Raw genomic sequence first — 25,758 nt, 5'->3', positions numbered from 1 at the left:
GCGTAATGACCCAGGAGCCTCTCACCAATGCGGTCGCCGTGAGTTCAAGTCTGGCCTGGTTTCCCCCCGGGCATTGCCCGGTTTCCTCCCGCCATAATGCTGGCCACCGTCGTAAAAGTGAAATATTCTTGAATACGGCGTAAAACACCAATCCAATAAATAAATAAAATAAATACAGTTATTTCCTCATTTCCTAATCATCTGCTCCAGAATATCAGTTTCCTAATGAAGGCAATTACCAAAACACTGGTTTATATGTAAATGACATGTAACAACATAACACCGAGCCACATATTAGAGTAATGGGACTAATAAGAATAATAATAGTAATATCCATAAACGTAAAGCATAGCATAATGTAAAAACATAGCATAATGTAAAAACATAGCATAATGTAAAAACATAGCATAATGTAAAAGCATAGAATACTTCTCAAAAAAGTTAGAAGTCGCATCTATGACGTTTCAATATGTCGACAAAATTTTATTTGTCATCTTCAGGATACAGGATGACAAATAAAATTGAAATGTCAAATATATGGCTTCTCAGTTTTTTCGGAATATTGCTGCTATTGCACTATGCTAAGCTCATTGATGGATCAATCTGTTTTTTAACTTAAAGTGGCTATGACAATATAGCCATTGATGGCTATATTCATAAGCTGGTATAGCACTTATTACCTGAAATCTTCATAATGTTCATGGATGTAATGTATTCCCTAAATTACCTCAAATTTGGCCCACCAAGGGGCAAACAAAGGTCACAAAATATTTTTTTGGTGCTGAAATTTACAATTTCCCAGTAGAATATCACCCCATGTTCCAAGCAAACCTCATATCACCTTTCTGAACTCAATAGAACTCTTAGAATACGGAAAAATGTTAGGGTAAGTGTTTTAGAACAAATCTCCAACATGGCAATACTGTAGTAACAATATACATGTAGCAATATACATATACAGAATACAACACTCCAATTTCAAACAACAAGCACTCGTGTATTATTTCAATTATGAGAGAGGTGGATGGCCATGGTTTTCCTCCTGGGCCAATCCCAGTCTCCTCCCACCACAATGCTGGTTGTCACATTAGGTAAATATTCTTAAGTATGGCAAAAAACTACCATACAATCAAATAAGTCGATTAACAAAGTTCAAAATGCCGTGGCACTGAAAGTTTGTATCGCACACAACTACGACTGACTGTAAGGTCTTAAGCATGTTCTGTTAAATGATGAAGTGTAGATACACCTCAAATGCATGTTCCCTAAGAGCAGGTGTGGTTATATAACACAATACTACAAAATCACACATGTCTCCTAGTTTAATTGGACCTGTAATTTTTCACCTTTTTTGCATGTGTGCTAATTAAGTGGGTTTGTTTTTTTTTCAAGCATATTCTGAAGGAATTATTCTTTGTCGACTATTCAAATTATACTTTCTGTGAAGTATTGGTTCAACCCAACCAATGTAGTCTTGTCTCCAAAATTAAACTAAAAATGTGCCTAAATTGCACTGAAATTGGTTTTTCATATGTCAAAAGGTTGAGGAATTAGGTTGGCAAAAAGCAGTTGACAAATGCTCATAATCTCATGACATCACAAGGCAATTCCATGAACAAATTTATAATGGTGCAATCTGAGAGGAAATCAGTACCGTTTTCTGCTTACCGTTGGCATATATTCACCAGAGTCTGAGTAACATCCTGGTTCTGTTTGATATAAGACGTTAATTCGGCTGCTTCCCTCTGTATCGCTGATCTTCTTTCTTTAATGGCTACTTCTGTATGGCGGTCTAACACTAATCTGTTTCTAAGAGCTTCCTGAAAGAGACAAGATGGAGTACAGCATGAATCCCGAGTGAACACATGAAAATCTCAGATCAGTGCCATGTATAGAGGCATTAAGGAATCTAGAATGTGCAACCAATGGAAACTTCAATGAACTGCGAACGGCAGCGAAAAAACGATTAACAGTGATTGCTTCTTTCAGTCATGGACACCTGAACTTATTGGTTCAACTGTAATTGACTGCCTGGCTAATAGGTAATTTCTTTCAAAACACAGGCTGTAGTCTTCGTGAATGAGACAAACTTATATTACTCTTCTACACGTTCGCTCAATGTTAATTTACACCCCACTCACTGGATCATTCAGAACACTCAGCAATTGTACAGCTCAAAATGTTTTATCTATGGTGGGTCATTGAACAATAATGAGCTTGCATGAAACTAGCTGATAATCCTTCATTTTGGGGATTTAAATAATGAAACATTTTCATACATAGCAGTTGAAACATTCTACAGTACAGCACAGAACACTGATGAAATATACATTCATGCCAAGTTGCTAATTGCATGGTTTAGAACTCCAGACAGCAGACCTTTCCAGAAGTAGGTTTAAGTGTAAAAGCTGGGTAAAGCTTAGCTGCAGTAAATCACTTCTCCTGTGATGACCATATAACATGCAAAAGGGGCTTGGAAACAGCTGGTGACATTTACACAAGATGCCAGTCCTTAAATTGCTCAACTGAACTCAATAAGCTATAGCATGAGTAGCTGACTGTCTGTCTTGAAAACAACCTTCCCAACACATGGCCAAGGCTGAAGTCAATAACACCACCTTCTTGACACACTGCCCTGGCTGAAGTCAATAATGCCACCTTCCCCACACATTGGCCTGGCTGAGGTCAATAACACCACCTTCCCTACACATTGCCAAGGCTAAAGTCAATAACACCATCTTCCCAACACATTGCCCTGGCTGAAGTCAACAACACCACCTTCCCTACACATTGTCAAGGCTGAAGTCAATAACACCATCTTCCGACATATTGCCAAGGCTGAAGTCAATAAAACCACCTTCCCGACACATATCAAAGACTGAAGTCAACAACACCACCTTCCCGACACATTACCAAGGCTGAAGTCAATAACACCATCTTCCCTACACATATCAAAGGCTGAAGTCAACAACACCACCTTCCCAACACATTGCCAAGGCCAAATTCAATAACACCATCTTCCGACACACTGCCCTGGCTGAAGTCAATAATGCCACCTTCCCCACACATTGGCCTGGCTGAGGTCAATAACACCACCTTCCCTACACATTGCCAAGGCTAAAGTCAATAACACCATCTTCCCAACACATTGCCCTGGCTGAAGTCAACAACACCACCTTCCCTACACATTGTCAAGGCTGAAGTCAATAACACCATCTTCCGACATATTGCCAAGGCTGAAGTCAATAAAACCACCTTCCCGACACATATCAAAGACTGAAGTCAACAACACCACCTTCCCGACACATTACCAAGGCTGAAGTCAATAACACCATCTTCCCTACACATATCAAAGGCTGAAGTCAACAACACCACCTTCCCAACACATTGCCAAGGCAAAATTCAATAACACCATCTTCCGACACATTGCCAAGGCTGAAGTCAATAAAACCACCTTCCCGACACATTGGGTCGGCTGAAGTCTATAACACCACCTTCCTGACACATTACCCAGGCTGAAGTCAATAAAACCACCTTCCCGACACATTGGCCTGGCTGAAGTCTATAACACCATCTTCCGACACATTACCAAGGCTGAAGTCAATAAAACCACCTTCCCGACACATTGGGTCGGCTGAAGTCTATAACACCACCTTCCTGACACATTACCAAGGCTGAAGTCAATAAAACCACCTTCCTGACACATTGGCCTGGCTGAAGTCTATAACACCACCTTCCCGACACATTACCAAGGCTGAAGTCAATAACACCACCTTCCCGACACATTACCAAGGCTAAAGTCAATAACACCATCTTCCCTACACATATCAAAGGCTGAAGTCAACAACACCACCTTCCCAACACATTGCCAAGGCCAAATTCAATAACACCATCTTCCGACACATTGCCAAGGCTGAAGTCAATAAAACCACCTTCTTGACACATTACCAAGGCTGAAGTCTATAACACCACCTTCCTGACACATTACCAAGGCTGAAGTCAATAAAACCACCTTCCCAACACATTGGCCTGGCTGAAGTCTATAACACCATCTTCCGACACATTACCAAGTCTGAAGTCAATAAAACCACCTTCCCAACACATTACCAAGGCTGAAGTCTATAACACCACCTTCCTGACACATTACCAAGGCTGAAGTCAATAAAACCACCTTCCTGACACATTGGCCTGGCTGAAGTCTATAAAACCACCTTCCCAACACATTACCAAGGCGAAGTCAATAACACTATCTTCCCGACACATTACCAAGGCTGAAGTCAATAACACCACCTTCCCCACACATTACCAGGGCTGAAGTCAATAACACCACCTTCCCAACACATTACCAAGGCTGAAGTCAATAACACCACCTTCCCAACACATTGCCAAGACTGAAGTCAATAACACCACCTTCCCAACACATTACCAAGGTTGAAGTCAATAGCACCACCTTCCCGACACATTACCAGGGCTGAAGTCAATAACACCACCTTCCCAACACATTACCAAGGCTGAAGTCAATAACACCACCTTCCTGACACATTACCAAGGTTGAAGTCAATAGCACCACCTTCTTGACACATTACCAGGGCTGAAGTCAATAACACCACCTTCCCGACACATTACCAAGGGTGAAGTCAATAACATCCACATTCCTGACACATTGCCAAGACTGAAGTCAATAACACCACCTTCCTGACATATTACCAAGACTGAAGTCAATGTTCACCTGGACAGGAATATCAACATATTCTAAAACTTCATATTTTTTCACTATGTTCACACCTTGACCTTACTGAGTTCTTTACTGGTGGGTTTAATGATTGTAAAAACTTGTTCACAATTCATGAACATCTTAACGTCTATGAATGGTTACATGTACAGAGGAGAACTAAAATACAGCGACACATTAACCTTAACAAGTTGATTACATACACAACATACACATTCATTTTTTCAATACAGGTAGTATATACATGCTTATGGTAGTCCAATGCTTATTGATGAATGAACACAAATCAACAAATTAAAGCTGTTTGCCAGTAAGTATTGCCGAGGTCCAAGTTTTAAGCAAGTTACCATTCTTGACTTTTCTGGATTTAGCGCATGAAGTTATATCATACGTGTGTAAGGTCAAATCTGCATCACGGTATAATAAAGTTATTAGCAAAAAAAAAAAAGAAGAAGAAGAAAACTGAAATCTGAGTCACTTGGCCTACTAAAAATGGTAATTTGCCCTACCAGTTTAGAAATATTTGGGCTTGAAATTAGCAAACAAAACTAATTCTAACAAGTCGCGGGTTGCTGGCAGACTTTCCCACATATGGCCGGAGAAGAAGCCAGCATGAGCTGGACTTGAACTCACAGCGACCGCATTTCAAGGTCTGGAAAACTTATCACCAGAATCCCTAGGCTTTCAAGGATCAGTGGGAACCTTGAAACTATACTGTACTTCATGTAGATTCTTAGGACAAAACCTGCAACAGAGCCCGGATCTGAACACACATCTACACTGATCAAATCTCTGTTTTACTAAGAATGTAATAAGCCACAATTGCCAATATTACATTTCAAGATGGGTGCCACTACACTCGCCACAACAGAGCAGCCAGTCAAAGACAATGGCGCTTGAAGTTTGAGGTTGCCAGCTGTTTTCACGCCCAATAAAACGACAACATTTCAAAGTAACATTATCTACATGGCATTTTCAGTTTCTCCATTGTTTTTACTATAACGCGAATGAGGAAACAATTTTCAATGTAGAATTTTGACAGAAACAGACAGTTAATGTAGTAAGCATGCCACTGATAGGTTAAAGCATGAGCTGCTGAGTAAAAATTAGCACCCAGATCCCATGTATTACTTGTGACATTTCTGTTAAAAAAATGACGGCTATCTGAAACACAAAAGTGATTGAAGAGTATAAACAAAATATTGAAAATCTTAATATTTGACAATATATTTGAAGATCGTTTTTTGGACCTTATAACTTATACAACAAAATAAACTGACATTCAGACAAACTGCTTACCTCTGGATTGTTTAGGTTCAGATCAGGTGGTGGGCTAAACTGGTGAATGGAGAGTTCCAGCCTTAACGGTTCTGGGCTGACCGCCTTCACAAATGAGGATATATCAAGCTGGGGATTCACCTGCCTACACACCTTTAGTAGACTTTCAAATCTCCGATGCTGTTCCGTAGCCTGTCCACATATAACAAACATACACAGTCAGATAAGTTATGCAGTCACATCTAATATTCATAAGTGAATCCATCATTAATAAATGTCTGAGAGCTACCTGCTGCAGGTAAAGAAACACGATGGGTCTTCTTACGAGCAAATAAAGCTGGCGGAACTACGTGCAGAAAAGGTCACCATCTTGGGCACACCTTACATGGGGTTGATTTACACAGGTATATCTATTTGCCCATGGGCTGATAATCGCAAATGCCATGTGAACGACAGTTTATAACTAGAGCAGCTGGTCCTGGCATTGATAGTCTCCAAAGACTGCTTCAAATCAATACCTGATAATGTAAGCTTTTCTCACCCTGAAACTATGCTCTTCTGCAACTTTGATCCCCCAACCAGAAAGCTTTGCTGCTACATCCATGTTGATGAGTGTGACCAAAGAACCCTAAACCAGGCAACATGCAACGGTTTGTTTTTCAATTCTGCCAAGCGCAGGTCAAATGCATATACCCATGCAATGCCTGCAGACTGCCATAGTTAGGTGATTAGTACGCTATATTTGATTAAGCATAGGTCTGATGATTTCCGTACAACTTTACATGGGATCACAGCCTCCCACTATGTACACATTAGCCCTGTAACAAAACTGCAAACTGATTGGTCTATACCAGCCAGTACATCACGTTAACTGTGTCAAAGCTCCCCCAAGAACTAGCTACACAAACAATCACATCCAATACCATTTCTGCTTCAGCAAATATTCACCCATTATTTGCATATCTAAATCTACATGTATGTATGCATGTACTTGTGAAATATGGATATATAGGCTTGGAGGTATAAACACAGGCCTAAATAGGCCTACATTTAAATACAGGCCTAAATAGGCCTACATTTATACCTTTGTGACACATTATTGTTACTGAATTCCTCCACTGTTCACTCAATCAGCTTTCACATTTCAGCTTAAAATCTGCATCACCAATGCGGTCGCTGTGAGCTCAAGTCCAGTTCATGCTGGTTTCCTCTCCAGCCGTACGTGGGAAGGTCTGTCAGCAACCTGCAGATGGCCGTGGGTTTCCCCCAGGCTCTGCCCACTTTCCACCCAGCATAATGCTGGCCGCCGTCGTAGAAGTGAAATGTTCTTGAGTACGGCGTAAAACACCAATAAATAAATGAATAAAATCTGCACATCACCTCCAATAGCAAGTAAGTGTGTTCGTCGCAGCCCCAATTGTGTCCTGCGTAAACGAGTTGATACTCCAGCTCACTAAAGTTCGGTATATAAAGAATCATTACCTGATGTTGTTACATTACAATGTTTGTGAACTACAAATACCTTTTTAGCTTTACAAGCATCTGTATGTGCAAGTCCTTTGGACCAACTTTTTTACAGCAAATTTTATTCCTCACTGACATAAACATTAAGGCTTCACACAATTTGAAAATTTCAAATTTGCACACTCTGTCAAGGTTTTTTCATGCCCAAACTTCACATTTTCCAATAATAAATAATCTACACTTACGCACATTTAAAACAATTATTTGCCAGAACTTTCAGTCCATCAAAGTTACAAAACAAATGTTTGCAAGAGGATGTCAGCGTACTATACAGAGTGGTTTGGGTTGATTCTGCAGTCTCTATTTCAAGGCTTTTTCCAAGTTAAACTACATACAACTAAAACCCCACCATTTCCAAGGCTTTCCAAGGCCTGGAAAAGTTAGTTTCAAACTCCACGGTTTTCACAGCCCTTTAAAAACCATGTGATCCACCAGACACGTCAGCCAACCCAGGTACAAAACACTGTTTGGAGAGGAATTGGAAAGTCGAGATCAATTGCTGTGTTTTCAATGCTTTGCTAAGGAAGACACAATCTAAAACATGTAGTTACTATGTAGCTGTGTGATCAACAGCTGAAACATGTTCTAAATTACATAGCCATCTTCTTCCATGTGATGACTAATTAAAATGTTCACTTGAGTCAGAAAGGAAATGCAACTTCTGGAATTTATGAACATTTTCTAGAGAAATACAGCCATGCCAGTATGTTGACCCAAGATGTGCACCCTGGAGTCACAATTCCTTCCAGTTACTTTTCAAAACCGCTTACTGTTGTGGGCATTGGATTCAACGACTAAACTTTAATACAAATGAAATATTGGAAACCCATATCTTCCAAATATTGCCATAATATGGCAAAAACAAATATTTACTAAAGGTGATGTTTTGTACCATGCAGGTTCAGTGTACGTTCTGCACTCACTAGTTGTATTACCTCTGCAGAACAAGTGAAATATTCCTGACAATTATGCTGATATAAAACCAAATAAGTCAAACTTTAGGATAAAGCTTTAACAATGATCCTGCCCCAACATTATATAAGTGCTAACAATTATCGTTGAAAGAACTTTTTGTGATTAAACACAGCCAACATTTCCAAACAGAAAGTTTTCTCAGAAGTACTCCTTTACTCAAGATATATGCAAGATTACACTATGTACTTACTTTTTTTCCTTATATACAAAACTGATCTGATAGACAGGTGTCTTGAAGTAAATTAATAGGCAACAATGTAGCAAGACTTAATCGTAGCAAGTTTCCACTTGTTGTCATGAATTGTTCAGAAAGAAGATCTGCAAACTATGCGCAACACAGATTGGCCAGTAAATTAAATGAACTAAATACAGTAGTCTCCTTTGGCACCTCACCACAACGGAATTAATTAACTAAATTAATTAACAAAAAATATCCACCTGTTAAAATGTGCATGTTCTAAAAATACGCTCAATTCTCATACGCTTCCAGAAAACATCTATAGATACCAGACTTCGTCTGATTGATTTGCTTGAGACATAGAGCCTTATCCTGGGCTAAACAAAAAAAAAGGCATAGCTTGGAAAATCACTTTTGATTAGCTTTTGTTTTCAACAGATGAACATTTATTGCCAAAGTCATTTCCTCTCCGTGAATTCTGAACTAGTTCAAACATAACGTGAACACAAAAACAAAGCATGCACTGACACTTCCACACTTTCTCCTCTCTCACACAATAATTTACTTCATCTAAGTTTAATTATTTATTTATTTCATTGGAGTTTTCACTTATACAATGGTGGCCAGCATAACGATGGAAGGAAATACATGACCATGGGTGATTCACCAATCTCTTCAAAAAAAAAAAAAGACCCATTAATTTAAACAATTTAAGTGTTGCCACTTTGTACAATGCCATTTGTATTCTCAGTACAGTACAATTATGTATTTATATTTAATAAAATATTAACAAGACACTGAAAAGCAGGACAGTTCTAACATTATTAAATGGCAAAAATACAAAGCGAACCTTTAAGACCTTAGGCTCACTTTCTTTGCAAACAGCACTAGAGGAAAGGTAAAGGTAAAAAAGTCCAACTCCAATCTTGTGACTTGTGAAAAATATTAGGCAACCTTTGTTTACTTTCATTTACCGCTCACCTGTCTCACCCTGTTCGAGAGGCACAAATGACACCTATTTCCTTCATAGGAAGTTCAGAAACGTTCGGCTCCTCAATTTTCTTCATTGTTCGTCAACTCTAAATTACTTTTTGTGAAACTTTTTTCCTCCATGTTATAGTAAATGTGGTCAAAAATAGTTGCGAAACATTTTTGACATGTCACATTATACAATTACAGTTGGACTTTTACGGCCTTTATCTATAAAAGAGTTCCAACTCGAATCTCCACTCTTAATTTCTCCACAAATCAATACACATTTCTACATATATTCTACATTTCCAACACTCCAACCAAATTTCTTCTACATTAAGTTTTATATTATCTGAGAACTTTCCCATAGTCTAGTGTATAGAAGTACTGTAGTATTCTAATCATCATCAATACTGAGACACACCCTCTGATTCCAGCCAATCCATTTGCATCAAGGCTAACCAGGAAGACTGCACGAATACTAATCCACGCAAAGTTTAAACTAATCATGTTTAACACTGGCAATGAATCAACTGAACTCTTTCAGTGCAGACATAAGCTCAATACCATCCGTCAGTGAAGGCAGTTAGAAGATGATCCGTGACATAGATCCAATCTACCTTTGAACTGACAAACTTATGAAGCTGGATCCACATTCAGGAAATAAGGACAAATGATGCGATATCAGTTATGTGTCAGTGTACATGTACTGCTAGCTGTCTACAGCAGACTGTTTACCATGGGGCGCTCTGACCAGCATGGATACTAAATTATGTGACAGCAGACACATACTGACGTATGCCGGGTGTAGGTGATAATTACTCGCCATGTGAACCCAAACAGATCACTGTCTACAGTACAACAGGCCAGGGAAATGAAAACCTGGAGGTACAGGTCTACTTTTGGCCATTTACAATGATCAATAACTTCCATAAAAGAAATTTTTTTTTTTGAAATTTTTGAAAAAAGTATGCTTTTTGAAATGGTTATAATTTAGCTAGGACAGCATTCCAGATTCTATCAATCTAAACTTTAAACAACCTTCATGCAGATAAGCTGGCGTCAAGATGAAAACCGGTGATTACCTTTGTTTATTTATTTATTTATCTGATTGGTGTTTTACGCCGTACTCAAGAATATTTCACTTATTCGACGGCGGCGAGCGTTATGGTGGGAGGAAATCGGGCATAGGCTTACCTTTGTGAGTAGTAAGAGAGCATGACTTTCTATCGCCACATTTATGGTGTTGCTGGTGTCGATGTGAATTTCTTCAAGTTCCTGGAAAAAGAAAAACATGTTTTATTTCGCTAACCTGTTCCTGCTAACACTGTTAGTTCATTGATGACGTCATTTCCAAAATTTTTTTAGACAATTGACAGAATATGAATAAAATAAAGGGGTATTTAAGAGACATAAAATATGCCTCAAAAATGTTTGGCTTAAATTTCTTAAATTCCCTTAAAACCACAATTTTTGTTTTTTATGTATCTGTAAAACAAACTGACCTCTGGTATGTACACTGCAGCCAGATCCTAACGCTAAGTCCTACGGCCAACATACCCGGGGATATGCAGACAGTAGGTATATGGTATGCTGACCTACCTAGTAGGTATATGGTATGCTGACCTACCTAGTAGTTATATGGTATGCAGACCTACCTAGTAGGTATATGGTATGCAGACCTACCTAGTAGGTATATGGTATGCTGACCTACCTAGTAGGTATATGGTATGCAGGCATACCTAGTAGGTATATGGTATGCAGACGTACCTAGTAGATATATGGTATGCTGACAGTCTGCCGATCATGTTCCCCCCCCAGCAATTGTGACACATTTCTGCGGCCATGGTATGCAGATGGTCCACGTATCCAGATCAAAGTCTATTGTCATTAATGTAAGGTACCTTTCACCATCACACAGGCCATTTGTTGATGTTCTGACTTGAGTCATGTAAAAGCCTTCGATAACTTCATGACATCTTTGTCTGATGACTTTCATACATACGTGCATGGCTAGGGCACGGTAAGCCCAAAAGGGAGCCTGCTACAATTGCATATACTTTATCCAGCACTGAATATTAATAGTTACTCATATCCAGAAAGCTGAAAGTTCAAGGATGTGTCCATGTTCCTCACACTAAATTTGTACAACCTTAGTGGCAAGGATCGAAAGGCAATTCATCAAGTCCTATTTTTGACAGGTCCGTTCTAATTGCATGGAGCTGTGTAGTGAACATACCCCTGTGACATTACGGACCTCAAAAGTGAGAATCAACAGGGTCCATTTTTAACAAATGTTGTACCCAATATATGGTAGATGTTTTATGGAAATACTAACGTACCCATATCCATCTCCCACATGCAAAACTGCGCTAATTCATACTAGGCTGTGTTAGAAAGTTCACGGTCATGGCATTGGGACAGATTTACATAATTACATCATGATTATTGCCCTGCAGAAGACTTTGAGACTAATTAAAAGCTAGTGTCGCTTTATTGGATCTGGAAAGGCCTTATCACAGTTTTACAGGAAAGTAAAAATAAATATTCAAGTGTAAACTGAAACTAGAATTTTATGCCTGTCTAGTAATGTCATAAAATGATACACTGATCATGACGCCATGATCTGCGTATGATGGCCAGATGCTAGGCTGATGATGACAGCAGATCTGCTTGACCTCTGCGTATGATGGCCAGATGATACTCTGATGTTGACAGTGGATTTGTTCGCCATCTGCATATGATGGCCAGATGATACTCTGATGTTGACAGGGGATTTGTTCACCATCTGTGTATGATGGCCAGATGATACTCTGATGTTGACAGCAGATTTGTTCACCATCTGTGTATGATGGCCAGATGATACTCTGATGTTGACAGCGGATTTGTTCACCATCTGTGTATGATGGCCAGATGATACTCTGATGTTGACAGAGGATTTGTTCACCATCTACGTATGATGGCCAGATGATACTCTGATGTTGACAGCAGATTTGTTCACCATCTGCATATGATGGCCAGATGATACTCTGATGTTGACAGCGGATTTGTTCACCATCTGCATATGATGGCCAGATGCTAGGCTGATGATGACAGCAGATCTGCTTGACCTCTGCGTATGATGGCCAGATGATACTCTGATGTTGACAGTGGATTTGTTCGCCATCTGCATATGATGGCCAGATGATACTCTGATGTTGACAGCTGATTTGTTCACCATCTGTGTATGATGGCCAGATGATACCCTGATGTTGACAGCAGATTTGTTCACCATCTGTGTATGATGGCCAGATGATACTCTGATGTTGACAGAGGATTTGTTCACCATCTACGTATGATGGCCAGATGATACTCTGATGTTGACAGCAGATTTGTTCACCATCTGCATATGATGGCCAGATGATACTCTGATGTTGACAGCGGATTTGTTCACCATCTGCATATGATGGCCAGATGATACTCTGATGTTGACAGCAGATTTGTTTATCATCTGCATATGATGGCCAGATGATACACTGATGTTGACAGCAGATTTGTTCACCATCTGTGTATGATGGCCAGATGATACTCTGATGTTGACAGTGGATTTGTTCGCCATCTGCGTATGATGGCCAGTTGATACTCTGATGTTGACAGCAGATTTGTTCACCATCTGCGTATGATGGCCAGATGATACTCTGATGTTGACAGCGGATTTGTTCACCATCTGCGTATCGTCTAAACATCCTACACGGACCGTCTGGCTACAACCAGAGGAGGATTTACGGGTCTGTACCCCATACTGTGCATGCACACTGATATTTGTATCAGAAGATTAATCTACAATATTAATATAAATACATAGTTAGCCTACCTCTAACACCTGGGGTAGTACCAGATGGAACTGTTCTATTAGTCTGTTGGAAGAGCGTAGTTGAAGGAGATAGTCATTGTGGGCATTGTAAAAACTGATCTTTGCCGCCTCTCTGGTTCCCGGCATGGATGAGCCATTTGACATTTTGAATACTTGATAGCTTTCGTGGTAACCTTTGAGACACTGAAACGAATGACAAAGGGTATTAATTCTGCTTCATTTTGCTCTTTGTAGTCAACCAACTACCTTGAAATAAAAGAAACTAAGAATCTGACAAAATGAGTTTCTGATAATCCACCACCCAATTCGATACATAATACCAGCTAGGTTCAGCAGAACCGACATGTATGTTGTTCTAAATGCATGGAGGCCTATGTCTGAGCATAGAAATATACTGTTTTTGCTTTACTTTAAGCGAAAAGCAATTCCATACCAAATTCACGTAACATCATCGTGATCATAATAAAAGAACTAGTAGTGTCCTTGTGTAATGGGAACATGGTTGATAAAATATGTTACATATACAACACATTACTCCTAAATCTGGCTATTTGAAAAATAATAACTCGCTGTGTCTAAGACTGGGAAAATAGCAATGGGAACATATTCCCTGCCATATAAAGCACCTAGTGTTGTACTCACTTGGAAATTTGTTTAAATTCTTCAGAAAAATTTATAGCCTCAAAGTTAGATATTTTAGGTAAAGTGATCAATAATACAAATATGAATATCAAAATAATTGATCCTCCACACCAAAACATGTACCAACTAAAGTACAAGCATACATTCATTGTACACCTAATGGACTTCTTTTTCATGTCACAGAATAATGTTACAAGGAAAATTGTTTCTTCCGTTAATTGTTAGTATGTTAACAAATTGCAGTTGGTTCATAACAAGTAACAAAAGCATGGCTAGCGCCTAACTGACGTCAGCTCACGCTCTATGACGTACAGTTCCGAATACCTCACATTCTATCCCGTCCTGGTTATGAGATTGATGGCACTGACATAACTACGTTGTCAGCTGACATAAACACAGACTAACTCAACTGTCAGCAGAGCAGGCCTATTTACAAGGGAGATCATGCCCTGTTACAGCAGTTTCAGCAGGGTGCTTCCCCTTTACAAAGTCGTCTCCACTAATAACTATTTCAATAATTTAAAATAAACCAACGATAACTTTATACAACTATATATTTTTATATAAATATATATTTCATTTCAATTTGGTGCTTTCCCTTTACAAAGACGTCTCCACTAATTCCTACTTCAATAATTTAAAATAAACCAGTGATAACTTTATATAACTATATATTTTTATATAAATATATATTTCATTTCAATTTGGTGCTTTCCCTTTACAAAGACGTCTCCACTAATTCCTACTTCAATAATTTAAAATAAACCAATGATAACTTTATATAAATATATATTTTTATATAAATATATATTTCATTTCAATTTAGTGCTTTCATAAAAAAAATGTGACAGTTCAATTATGTTGTACACAAACATATGTTGTAGCATTTCATCCATCGCTGAAACATTTCTACAGATTCAGGTTCGAACGAATAGTGCTCTGAGTTAACACATCCAACTTTAAGTAAAGAATAAGTTTCATGAAATATCTCACCTTTTCCAATTTATCTTCTGTATTGCTAACAAGCATTTCAAAGCTCTGCCTGAATCCTTGAAGTTTCTTGGCTTGACTGGTTTTGTGGGTAGCCACCTCATCCAGGGGTTTGTAGACATTCTTCAGAAGTAAGCTCGCCACATCCAAGTGGGCCTATAGAACATACAAGGAACCAAAGGACAATTTCAAGAGTCTTTAATTACCAACGCCATAAGGTTATACCTGAATATATGAATTTTTATAACTCATTTATTTGGTTGGTTTTTCATGTAAATTTTTAGAATTATGATAATGTATAATGACATCCATCACCATGGTTGGGGGAAAAGAAGCATGAAAACTGGTTACTGTAAATTTTCAACCTTTTCAACCACTAACACACTTTTTCCTGTAGAATTAACGTACACAATTATTTTGAAAATGATGCTAGAAATGATCTGTTTGTGTCCTTTGCTTCATAAAACTGTGCAAATTATTTATCTAAACCCGATACTTCTCTCAGAATATTTCCAAATATTGGAGAGGGAGTTGAAAAAGTTGTAGAATTGGGGTAAGCTTGTCCAATACCTCAGCCTGGAAAGCTCTTGTACTCCTGCTCTTGTGACAAACAGGCCACTGACATTTATTTAACATCTGAGCCAACACTAAAATACTGTACTTGCCCTAAAAACTGCCCAAAGAGTACACTATCAGAGGCAAACAAAGTAGTACTTTTGTTGCTGAAACTTACACTTTCCCAGTAGGATATCAACCTAGTGCCTTCCAAAACAAACCTTACAACACCTTCAAACACATGATTAACCACAAAATCTCTCAGAATCAGGGAAAAATGAGTGACTTAGTCATGGTTGAAATTTTGGGCTAAGTACAGCAACCTTGGCAAATCTACTCATGACATGTAACAAATACATTCAGCTGATGCTCTACAAGTGTCCATCAGTTTTTATGCCTCTCATGTTGATGGTGTGTGCGTGTACACAGACATACAGATGCCTGTTTATGGCAATCGTAGACAGTCAGGCTTCTCAAAGACCCAGCAAGGTTTGTATAGCAGCTGAATTCATCTCACCTGGGCATCCATCTCAACCTCCAACAGTAAAGCCTCCCAGGCACAGTGTATTGTACTGGCTGTCTCCACTGGTCTAATAACATAAGCAAAGTAGGATCAAAATATTAGTACCATGCAGTATCCACACGTACATGAAGTAAATAGCCTACTGCATATTTATACCCAATGACCAATCAGAATCAAGAAATCCATAAATATGCAAAACTTACGCAAAGATCTGCCTGGTTTTATTACTGTGATTTGATGTTACATAAAATGAAGAAAATCCTTAAATATGGAAAACCTGAACACAAATCATATTGACTTTTGAACTTGAACAGAGTGTTTTTTATTTATCAAATCCAGACAATATTTGGAGCAGTGTTACAAGTTCATGTGTATGTAGCATTGAAAGCACCAACCAATCAGGTTCAGGGAAATCCTTAATCCATCCAGCTGGTTTTCAAACTTGATCCGAGGGGCCACAAAATGAACTTGTTCTGAGGAGGGGCCACCAAATGAACTTGTTCTTAGGAGGGGCCACCAAATGAACTTGTTCTTAGGAGGGGCCACAAAATGAACTTGTTCTGAGGGCCACAAAATGAACTTGTTCTGAGGAGGGGCCACAAAATGAACTTGTTTTGAGGGGGGCTACAAAATGAACTTGTTCTGAGGGGCCACAAAATGAACTTGTTCTAAGGGGCCACAAAATGAACTTGTTCTGAGGAGGGGCCACAAAATGAACTTGTTCTGAGGGGCCACAAAATGAACTTGTCCTGATGGCCACAAAATGAACTTGTTCTGAGGGGCCACAAAATGAACTTGTTCTGAGGGGGGCTAGAAAATCAACTTGTTCTGAAGGGGGGGGGGGGGGGGGGGCTACTAAATGAACTTGATCTGAGGGCCACAAAATGAACTTCAACACAAAATCTTATCAAAATAGGGCAATATTTGAAGTGGTCATTGCACAGGAACCCATGACCAAGCAGAGTACAGGAAGTCAGTAAATATGTAAAGCTTATGCACTGATGGTTTTCATACTTAATCTGAGATTTGACAAAATGAACCTGCACAATTTTTTTTTCATAAAAACCACACAATATTTAGAACAATTATTGCACAGAAACCAATAAGCAATGAAATCACTGGAATTTATTAAAAATGGAAAACTTACATGCATGTACTGACTAGGCTAGTTTTTGAACATGACCGGAGGGCTCATATACATGTACTCCATATATAACCTGTCAGTTTTGTTATTCTCCTGATTATTTTCAAGATGCGTGTATGTTTAAACAAATATGACAAATCCAATCTGGCACCAAAGAAAAAGTGATCTTCAAAAAAAGGGGGCATAATAACACAATGTTGATATATTTTTACTGGAGTATACACCAGGTAAAGAAAAAAAATCTGTTTCATGTCATCAAGAGTTCAAATATTAAGTTTTCTCATTTTTGACCTTCTGCAATTCTTCAATTTTATTCAGGCATAATCCGAAGGCATTATTCTGTGTAGACTGATTAAATTATACTTTTCCTGAAGCGCTGAAGGCAGCCAATCCAACCAATACAGTTTTGTCTCCAAAACCAAATTGAAAATGTGCATAAATTGCACTGAAAACTGCTGTTTTATACGTGAAAAAATTGAGGAATAAGGGAATATGTTTTCACTTGCTACCTTTTGGCAGCAAACATACAATATTCAGACAAATGTATACTCTTAAGCAGCAATTGTGTTTCACCTTTTTCACTTTAAAACTCTCACAGTTTGCTTGCAAAAGATTGAAATGCAATGCCAGAATGATGAGGCACTATTGCACAAAAATGGGCAAAATGAATCAAAAAACGTAGTGTAATGGGTGTACATGTATTTTGCCTTCACATGTGTTTTTTTTATGATGCAGTCACACAAGAGGTATCCTATATGGACACCAAAAAAGTAAACCTGTAGAGTTTTCCTTTCTGAGATATACTTGCAAATGAACATTGGGTCCACAAAGTTATCAATATTGGACTGGATCTGCTGGCAAGCCAAATTATATTAGTATTACCCCAAGAGTTATTCCCCTTTAGTCTCCACCACCATAAAATATACTGGCTAAAATTACACGCACTTCATCAACATTATTTAAAGTGAAAAGAAATCTTAACTTTCAAGTACAAAAGTCAATTTGTTACTAAACCTTTAAATAAAACAGTTTTTGAAACATCCACAGAGTGTGCTGATCATCATTTACATCACTTCTCATTCCTTCGTTACAAAAACAATTAAGTACCAAACACATATATGTATTAACAGACAGTGGAGACTATTAAAATATATTGTATTTAAGTCATATTTTTTTTTACATTAAAATTAATGCAACTTACCTTTCCTTCTTCAAGTCATGGTTTTTACGTTTAATATTTGAGATCACAGTCTGAATTTCTTTGGAAAACATTTCATGAGCTGCAGCCATCTGCTGTGCAAACTCAGCAACTACAACAGACAGGAGGAAAACATGGTTAGACACTAACACAATCACACAAATAGACCCTAAGCCTCCATAGCTCAATTGGTTAGCACGCTAGCGCAGCGTGATGACCCAGGAGTCTCTCACCAATGCAGTCGCTGTGAGTTCAAGTCCAGCGCATGCTGGCTTTCTCTCTGGCCGTATGTGGGAAGGTCTGCCAGCAACCTGCGAATGGTCGTGGGTTTCCCCCCGAGCTCTGCCTGGTTTCCTCCTGCTATAATGGTGGCCGCCGGCATATAAGTGAAATATTCTTGAGTACGGCATAAAACACCAATCAAATAAATACATAAATCAAATAGCCCTAACTTTATCTTAGAATTGGTGCAAATTAAACTGTTAGTCACATGTTCCTTGCATGGACGGATCTCCAAACCTGGGACAATAGTAAAATACTCATAAACAAGGCGTAAAACACCAGAAAAACTGACAAATAATTCAACAGTAATTGTGATCATTACCATAATCCTTCAATCTTTTAGAATGTTTGCAAGGTTTATCTCAGCATATTCTAAGGGTATTTTTTTTTTGTAGACTGACAAAAATTATACCTTTTAAGAAGCTCTGAAACCGGCCAACCCAACTCATGTATATTTTGTCTCCAAAATAAAATAAAAAAAGGAGCTTAAATCACACTGAAAGTTGCCCTACTTCATATGCTAAAAATCATCAACTACATCACCTCACCCAGACACAAGTTGACATTTTTTTCCTCTCGCTTCCTTATACAACAGGTATCTTACAGTATTGGAGAGATAAAAAAACATACAGTCCATACAGTAATTGGAATTTTGTGGTTTTATTCTTATTAAACACACCTTGCTCATCACTGATAAAATCAGTGTGTCCACATGCTTCCTGTACAGGTTATCACTTTCACACCAATGAGCTAACACGATTTCCTGCTCGCTGAAGCTGGCCATATTGAAAATTGGTTTTTACCCTTCAGCACTTCAGTAAAAATCGAATTTAAATGTCAGAGTGGACTGAAGTGCAAATGTATGGAGGAAGCATACCTTTTTCAAGCTATATGGCAGTACACACTTCAGCTCTGAATTCCATTTTTACACCAGATGTATTTACAGTTCTATAAGGTCTGCTATCGACATGTAGGTGGTCATGTACTGGTCATGTCGGAAGGCAATCATGTATTTTTTGTTTTGTTTATTCTCGTAAGTCTGCCTGATAAAAAAAAAATGGGATTTGAAAGAAATTATAACACTAAATAAACTTACTTTAAAAAAAAACTTGTATCAAAATTTGAATAAAAATTTATTAAAGCGTATAGGGTTGTTTTTGTGGTGGGACATTGGGATATAATCATGGCCTCACCTAAGAGCATATAAGGTGTGCAATGCAAGCAGGTGACCCATTTATAAGTAAAGTTTACTCGAAAACATCGAGATTCATAAATTCATAAATCTAAAATAAGAATGGAGTTCTCACACCCTTATGTTCCTACATTCGATGTAGGACGACATGTGTCACAGGTGATGTTGAGCAGCCCTCAGCAACAAATTGCAGCTGCATGTGGAAGGGTTCATTACCCTGAATTACCGGAGACAAGCCATCTGCCTGACAGGTGAACCATTCCTAAGTCATCAACGTCACCTGACCACACATGCACTTTGACAAAGCATTCAGGTGCACACTACAGATCATTACTGCAGCACAGGCAAGAGAGTAAGCCCAAATATCAGCTCTTTTCCTACTTCACTTTTGGGAATGCTGATATTGTCATGCAAAGATCTTCCAAGCCATTAACAGTAATCAAGACTGAAAAGCATACATACAAAAATCGCATTGACCTTTTGAGCATTAATTTTTGTGGCTTATGTGTCTTATATTCTGCCATGTTGACATTTCAGAAATGTCATATGTAAATACATAAGGGATTTAATATCATATTTGTGCAATGTTTACTGCAGACAGTAAGCAGGATTACCAGCACTGGACAAACACACCATACGCTTAGGTCTGTCAAGTCATGGGATAAAGTTAGCCAAATAAGGTGTAGTTTTGTTGTTATCCAGTAGCAGCATTTTATCTCATGTCAACATTTACCCTTATTCTTCAATCTTTTCAACCACCTCTGCAACCACTATTTTGAAACCCTCTGAGGGAATGATGGGGTGTAGAGAAAATAATTCTGACAGAATGATGGGGTGTAGAGAAATAATTCTGAGAGAATGATGGGGTAAGGAGAAAATAATTTATAAAGCATCTTTAGTGACACCAACAATTCATTTTTAGCAACCTTTTCATAATAATTGTATGCATAAAATCCACTGAAAAAAGTGATTTACAGTTTTTTCATGATTATGTCATTATGACTGACTATTAGAGTATTGCATGAAAATGTCCTCTTAACTGTTTAACCAAGCACTAGAGAATTCCACAGAAAGGCTTCTCCTTGGTTAAGCAATGGTTTTAATACTGATACATGCAGATTCTGATACATGCAGATTGTTACACATATGACAAGTAACCAATCACCGAAACACAAAGAAACTGCAACTCTTGCAATCTGGAGAAGAACCTTTAGGGTCCAGATGTTCAAAGGTGGATTACCTAAGTCATATTTATATTTAATATTTTAGCCAAACTCAGTTCTAAAAAGTCAAAGTATACACCAGCATTTCATTGTTCATACACTGGTACAATTTTGATAGGCAAAGTACAAAAACTGAAGTCAAATCTTAAGTTGTATTAAGTTGTAAACCAGTTTTGAACATCTGGGCCCAGGTCTACAACTGTCACAATGTTGACGACAGTTTCTACACAATTCCAAGGCAACCTCTGAATTTACATATGTAAGTAATGGTCCCACCAATATCTGTCTGTACACACTACCACACATTACAGCTCCACGGCCTCAGAACTCTGAGGAATTATATAGCCTGGATATGAGCACACAAGAATACCTGTGTTCCTGAGTACCTGTGAGATCAGTACATTTGTCACATTTCAACTGACATTACAACTTCTGTTGAACACGCCTGTTCACAGCTTCACACACAATACTGGTGTTTTCATAGTGCCTTGATGCCAGCTCTTTATTGACTTCATTCCTAGCTGCCAATCTAACATGTCTATTAGAATCATCCTTTTTAAATGTATAACCACTGTCTCCTATTAGGCCAAGCAAATTGGTCCATTTTCTACTCTTGAGTATGGCAGCTTAATTTGGCCATTTCCTGTTTTGACTGTATGTGAACATACAAAACCGAATCCATTCTATTTACCTGGAGCACTCGCACAGTTGTCATGGCTGTGGTGCTCATCATCATGACAAATATATCCAAGACAAAGATTTTTTTGTGACAGTTACCTGCACTTTGGATGACAATGTAATCGATTCTTCTTTCTTTTCAATACAAACACGTTTGACACTAGCGCATCATAGCCAAAACTATTGTCCTTTCTTTCATATAAATGACTACAGCACAGCAAGTAATACCAGAGCATGCAGCTGAGGTAGTGCTAGCAATATAACAAGTCACACGTAACCGATGAAATTCTAATTTATGTCCGTTAACACCAGTTAGGGTTTTATTCTCTCTGTTGATGTAAATGCTTAAATAAGCATCAACTTTTATTACACATGCCCCTTACCACCATGACTTAAGCAGAATGACATGTCCGTTAAAACAAAAATGTTGTGATTAGAGTATTTTGGTCTAAAATTAATCAAATACTGTATTGTCTTCACATTTATTAAACAAACAATAACATGAAAATACCATTACTGCACGGAAAAGAATATATTCAGATGGATAAAAATCACCATCAAAATAGGACTATGATTCTTTTGTGAAAAGAAAACAATTATATATATTTGTTAGAAAATATTACGGAACAAAGTAGGCATTATTTCACAAAAACATTAAGAAATGGTCTTCTTTAGGGAGCCAAATTAGGCTGTTTTGGTTTTTCTTCTGGGAATTAATACATTGCTGATTTTATGTATTTTACTCAATTATTATTTGTTGGTTGCTTAGGGCTTTAATGTCATACAGTCATCAATATTTTGATAATGTCATTATTTTCTTGCAACAGACCGGACACATGGTGACATACATGTATTTATAACGCTACCTCACTGCAATGCCATGGAAAAGACACTGACCATCACGCCCCCCCACGTAGACATATTACTCTGACACTCAAGCGACACGGTTTCACAAAAGAGCATGCTGCATGCATCTCACATGGTTCACCAGGGCTGCAATGGTCGGATGCCTCAGGTAGACCTGGCTATTATGGTACTCTCCCATATTAACTACCTTGTACTATCCCCTTTTAATATAATTCATATCTCCAAATGAGCGGTTTCTTTTTTTGTTGATCACTGTAACTGTGTGACATATAATCTTATATAAATAATAAATATACATATATATATACACATGTACATATACATACACATGCATTTTTCTACCTGTATATTATTGCATACAGTAAATAACATATATACAGATGTTTTCAAACAGCCTGCATGAATTAATAAACTCATTATATATTGTTATTGTTAACGACATTAAAGGGTGCTATCTTAAGCTGTCACTCAATTAAAACAAAAAGCAACCAATCTCCTAATCAACTGCACATTATCAAAGTTGGTGAAGGCATACATACTAGGAATACAGACCTATATAGCCACAGGTATGTATTTTGACAGACTGCCAAATCACTGTATAAGTGAAGGATCACTCCATGCCAATTTCTTTGTATATATATTTGCATATATTCAGACTGAAAGAGTAATAGTATAAAATTCTGTCCATGTAGTAAAGTTTCTGCAGCTGGCCATGGCTTTGTATAAAACATACATACCTATGTAAGGCGTTTACCTTTTGTATCTATAAAGACATACTTTTGACTGGCGCCATTAACACAGAAACTGGGTCATTAACTCAGCATAGCTCAATAAATGCACAAGTGCTTTCACCTGATTCACCATTAGTATATGGATTCCACCTGTACATATATTGGTGTACAAACATCAAACGCTATAATATGAAAGTAACTTTGATGATACAGATCTCGAGGCCTGCACAAACAGTGAATGTGGTCAGAATTATCTCATCATAGGAAAATCAATTTCTGATTATCATACACTGCCTTTGGACTCTTAGTTGTAGGTGGGTTCAATGATGATAAACAAGTTAAAGCATAACAATGTCAATGTGAAAGGTTTAACAAACTTTCATCACTTTTCAAGCGAGGAAGACTGTCACATGAAAAAGATCAGGGCGAGAGAGACGAAAGCTTGTAAAAACTGTCACATTTGCATGGTGATGTCTCCATCCACTTCTTCATTCTTATCAATTTCTGATTATGCAGGCTCTGTATTCACAGATCTTAAATATCATGAAAGATTGTCCTTATTGGAATGTATAGATTAAAGAGCAGAAATACTTCATTAAGTTATCAACAAATAATATTAAGAATTTTAGTTTTGGAAATTTACCTGTTTTGAAAAATAATTTATATGTAATATATGTAAAATTGTAATATATGTAAAATGGTAATATAAGTAAAATTGCAATATATGTAAAATGTAATATATCGCCTATTCGAAGATTCTAAAACCTAAATTAGCAGCTTCAGTTAGAGCCTTAATCCTGACTAAAATTATCAACTAAATCTGAAACAAATTTGTCAATATCAACGTGTAACTAAGTCTTAGAATAAACCTCAACAGGACGATTGAAAAACTGACATTCTGCTGAGATGATGATTCGCATTGTTGCAGTATTCATCTTGTTCATGCATGAAGCTTTTTGATTCTGGGTGTATTTATTTAATTCGACAAATGTAATATGAAAAAATAAAATTGTTAGTTTCCACCTGTGCTGTGACAAGAGTTGCATGAGTAGTATCGTTGGTTCTGATTGGCGATTTGCATTCAGTAAGTGATGCATAAATTCCCCCTTTTTTTTTTCTCTGATTGGTTTGCATGGTAGAGGGTTTCAGACTGGAGGAACATGTACTGTAAGAGAACTGTCCATTGTTTTTCCATTCTTTTGTTGTTTTTGTGTGATTAGTAAACATGTGGTGACGGCTTGTGAATTCAGCTGGCAAATGGTGAAGCTCATCTATTCCAAGCTGATATTTTAAGAGCTAGGGCTATTGATGCATGGTAAAATCAAGTGAGTGGGTCTTGCACTTTTTCTGTACTCACTAAGAATTACATTAATATAATTCAACAATGGTGGAGTAACAAAAAAGATGATCTAAACACAGCTAGCAGAACTCTGGGCAATCTCAGAGTATAAGAGGTCTTTCCCTTTATCATGGTCGTCCTCTGTTTGAAAGGGTTCAAGGCCTATGTGAAATGAACAGCCGTCAAAACAGATAAAAATCTCCCTCCATTCACTGCATGAGTGGACTTACACATTTAACAGCTGAACGTTGGATTCTTTGCAAAAATACTGCACATGTACACATTAGACTAAAGAAAAAAGGTTTTTTTTTTATGATGCATCCTCCACGTACCTGTAGCTTCTTGAAACAAGCATTGCATGTTTATTTGATGTCGTCCTTGGCTTTATCATTTATCTCAATATACAGACAGGACCACTGCCCCTCTGCCATGGACCATCATTGTATTTGTTTATTTATTTGACTGGTGTTTTATGCCATACTCAAGAATATTTCACTTATACGACGGTGGCCAGCATTATGGTGGGAGGAAACTGGGCAGATCCCAGGGGAAACCCACAACCATCTGCAGGTTGCTGGCAGACTTTCCCACGTACGATCATCACTGTACGTATCTGACCTTTCAACGTTATATCAAGGCTGAAACTCAATGATGATTTCATCCCTGACATTTCCTTTCATTTTTATACCACATTCATAATAATTCACATATCTTCTTTCTGAAAGACGCAAGATCTTTATAAACAAATGCCTACCTCTTCACCAAGAAATCAATTACCAAATGTACAAAACGTATTCTATTGATTGACCATCAATTCAGTCAGTACACAGACAAAGATAAAATACTTACATATACATGTACAGATGCCTGGAATGCTCTTAC

At 37.9% G+C, this 25,758-nt stretch overlaps 1 protein-coding gene across 2 annotated transcripts in view; it reads right to left on the bottom strand.

Moving 5' to 3' along the window:
* LOC135466306 (uncharacterized) overlaps nt 1-25,758 on the bottom strand; it is a 161,699-nt gene that overhangs the window by 74,587 nt on the left and 61,354 nt on the right. For both annotated transcript variants that reach the window (XM_064743726.1, XM_064743725.1), the window contains exons 4-10: nt 18,568-18,676; nt 16,217-16,289; nt 15,148-15,300; nt 13,513-13,695; nt 10,857-10,937; nt 6,032-6,202; nt 1,669-1,820 (exon numbers count right to left, since the gene is read on the bottom strand). In XM_064743726.1, coding sequence (XP_064599796.1) covers nt 1,669-1,820; nt 6,032-6,202; nt 10,857-10,937; nt 13,513-13,695; nt 15,148-15,300; nt 16,217-16,289; nt 18,568-18,676 — 922 coding nt within the window. The remainder of the gene's footprint in view (nt 1-1,668; nt 1,821-6,031; nt 6,203-10,856; nt 10,938-13,512; nt 13,696-15,147; nt 15,301-16,216; nt 16,290-18,567; nt 18,677-25,758) is intronic.

The sequence above is a fragment of the Liolophura sinensis genome, chromosome 6 (assembly GCF_032854445.1).
Source record: "Liolophura sinensis isolate JHLJ2023 chromosome 6, CUHK_Ljap_v2, whole genome shotgun sequence".
Taxonomy (NCBI): domain Eukaryota; kingdom Metazoa; phylum Mollusca; class Polyplacophora; order Chitonida; family Chitonidae; genus Liolophura; species Liolophura sinensis.
Note: the sequence above shows the minus strand (reverse complement) of the source record. Positions and strands in the feature narration are given on the sequence as shown.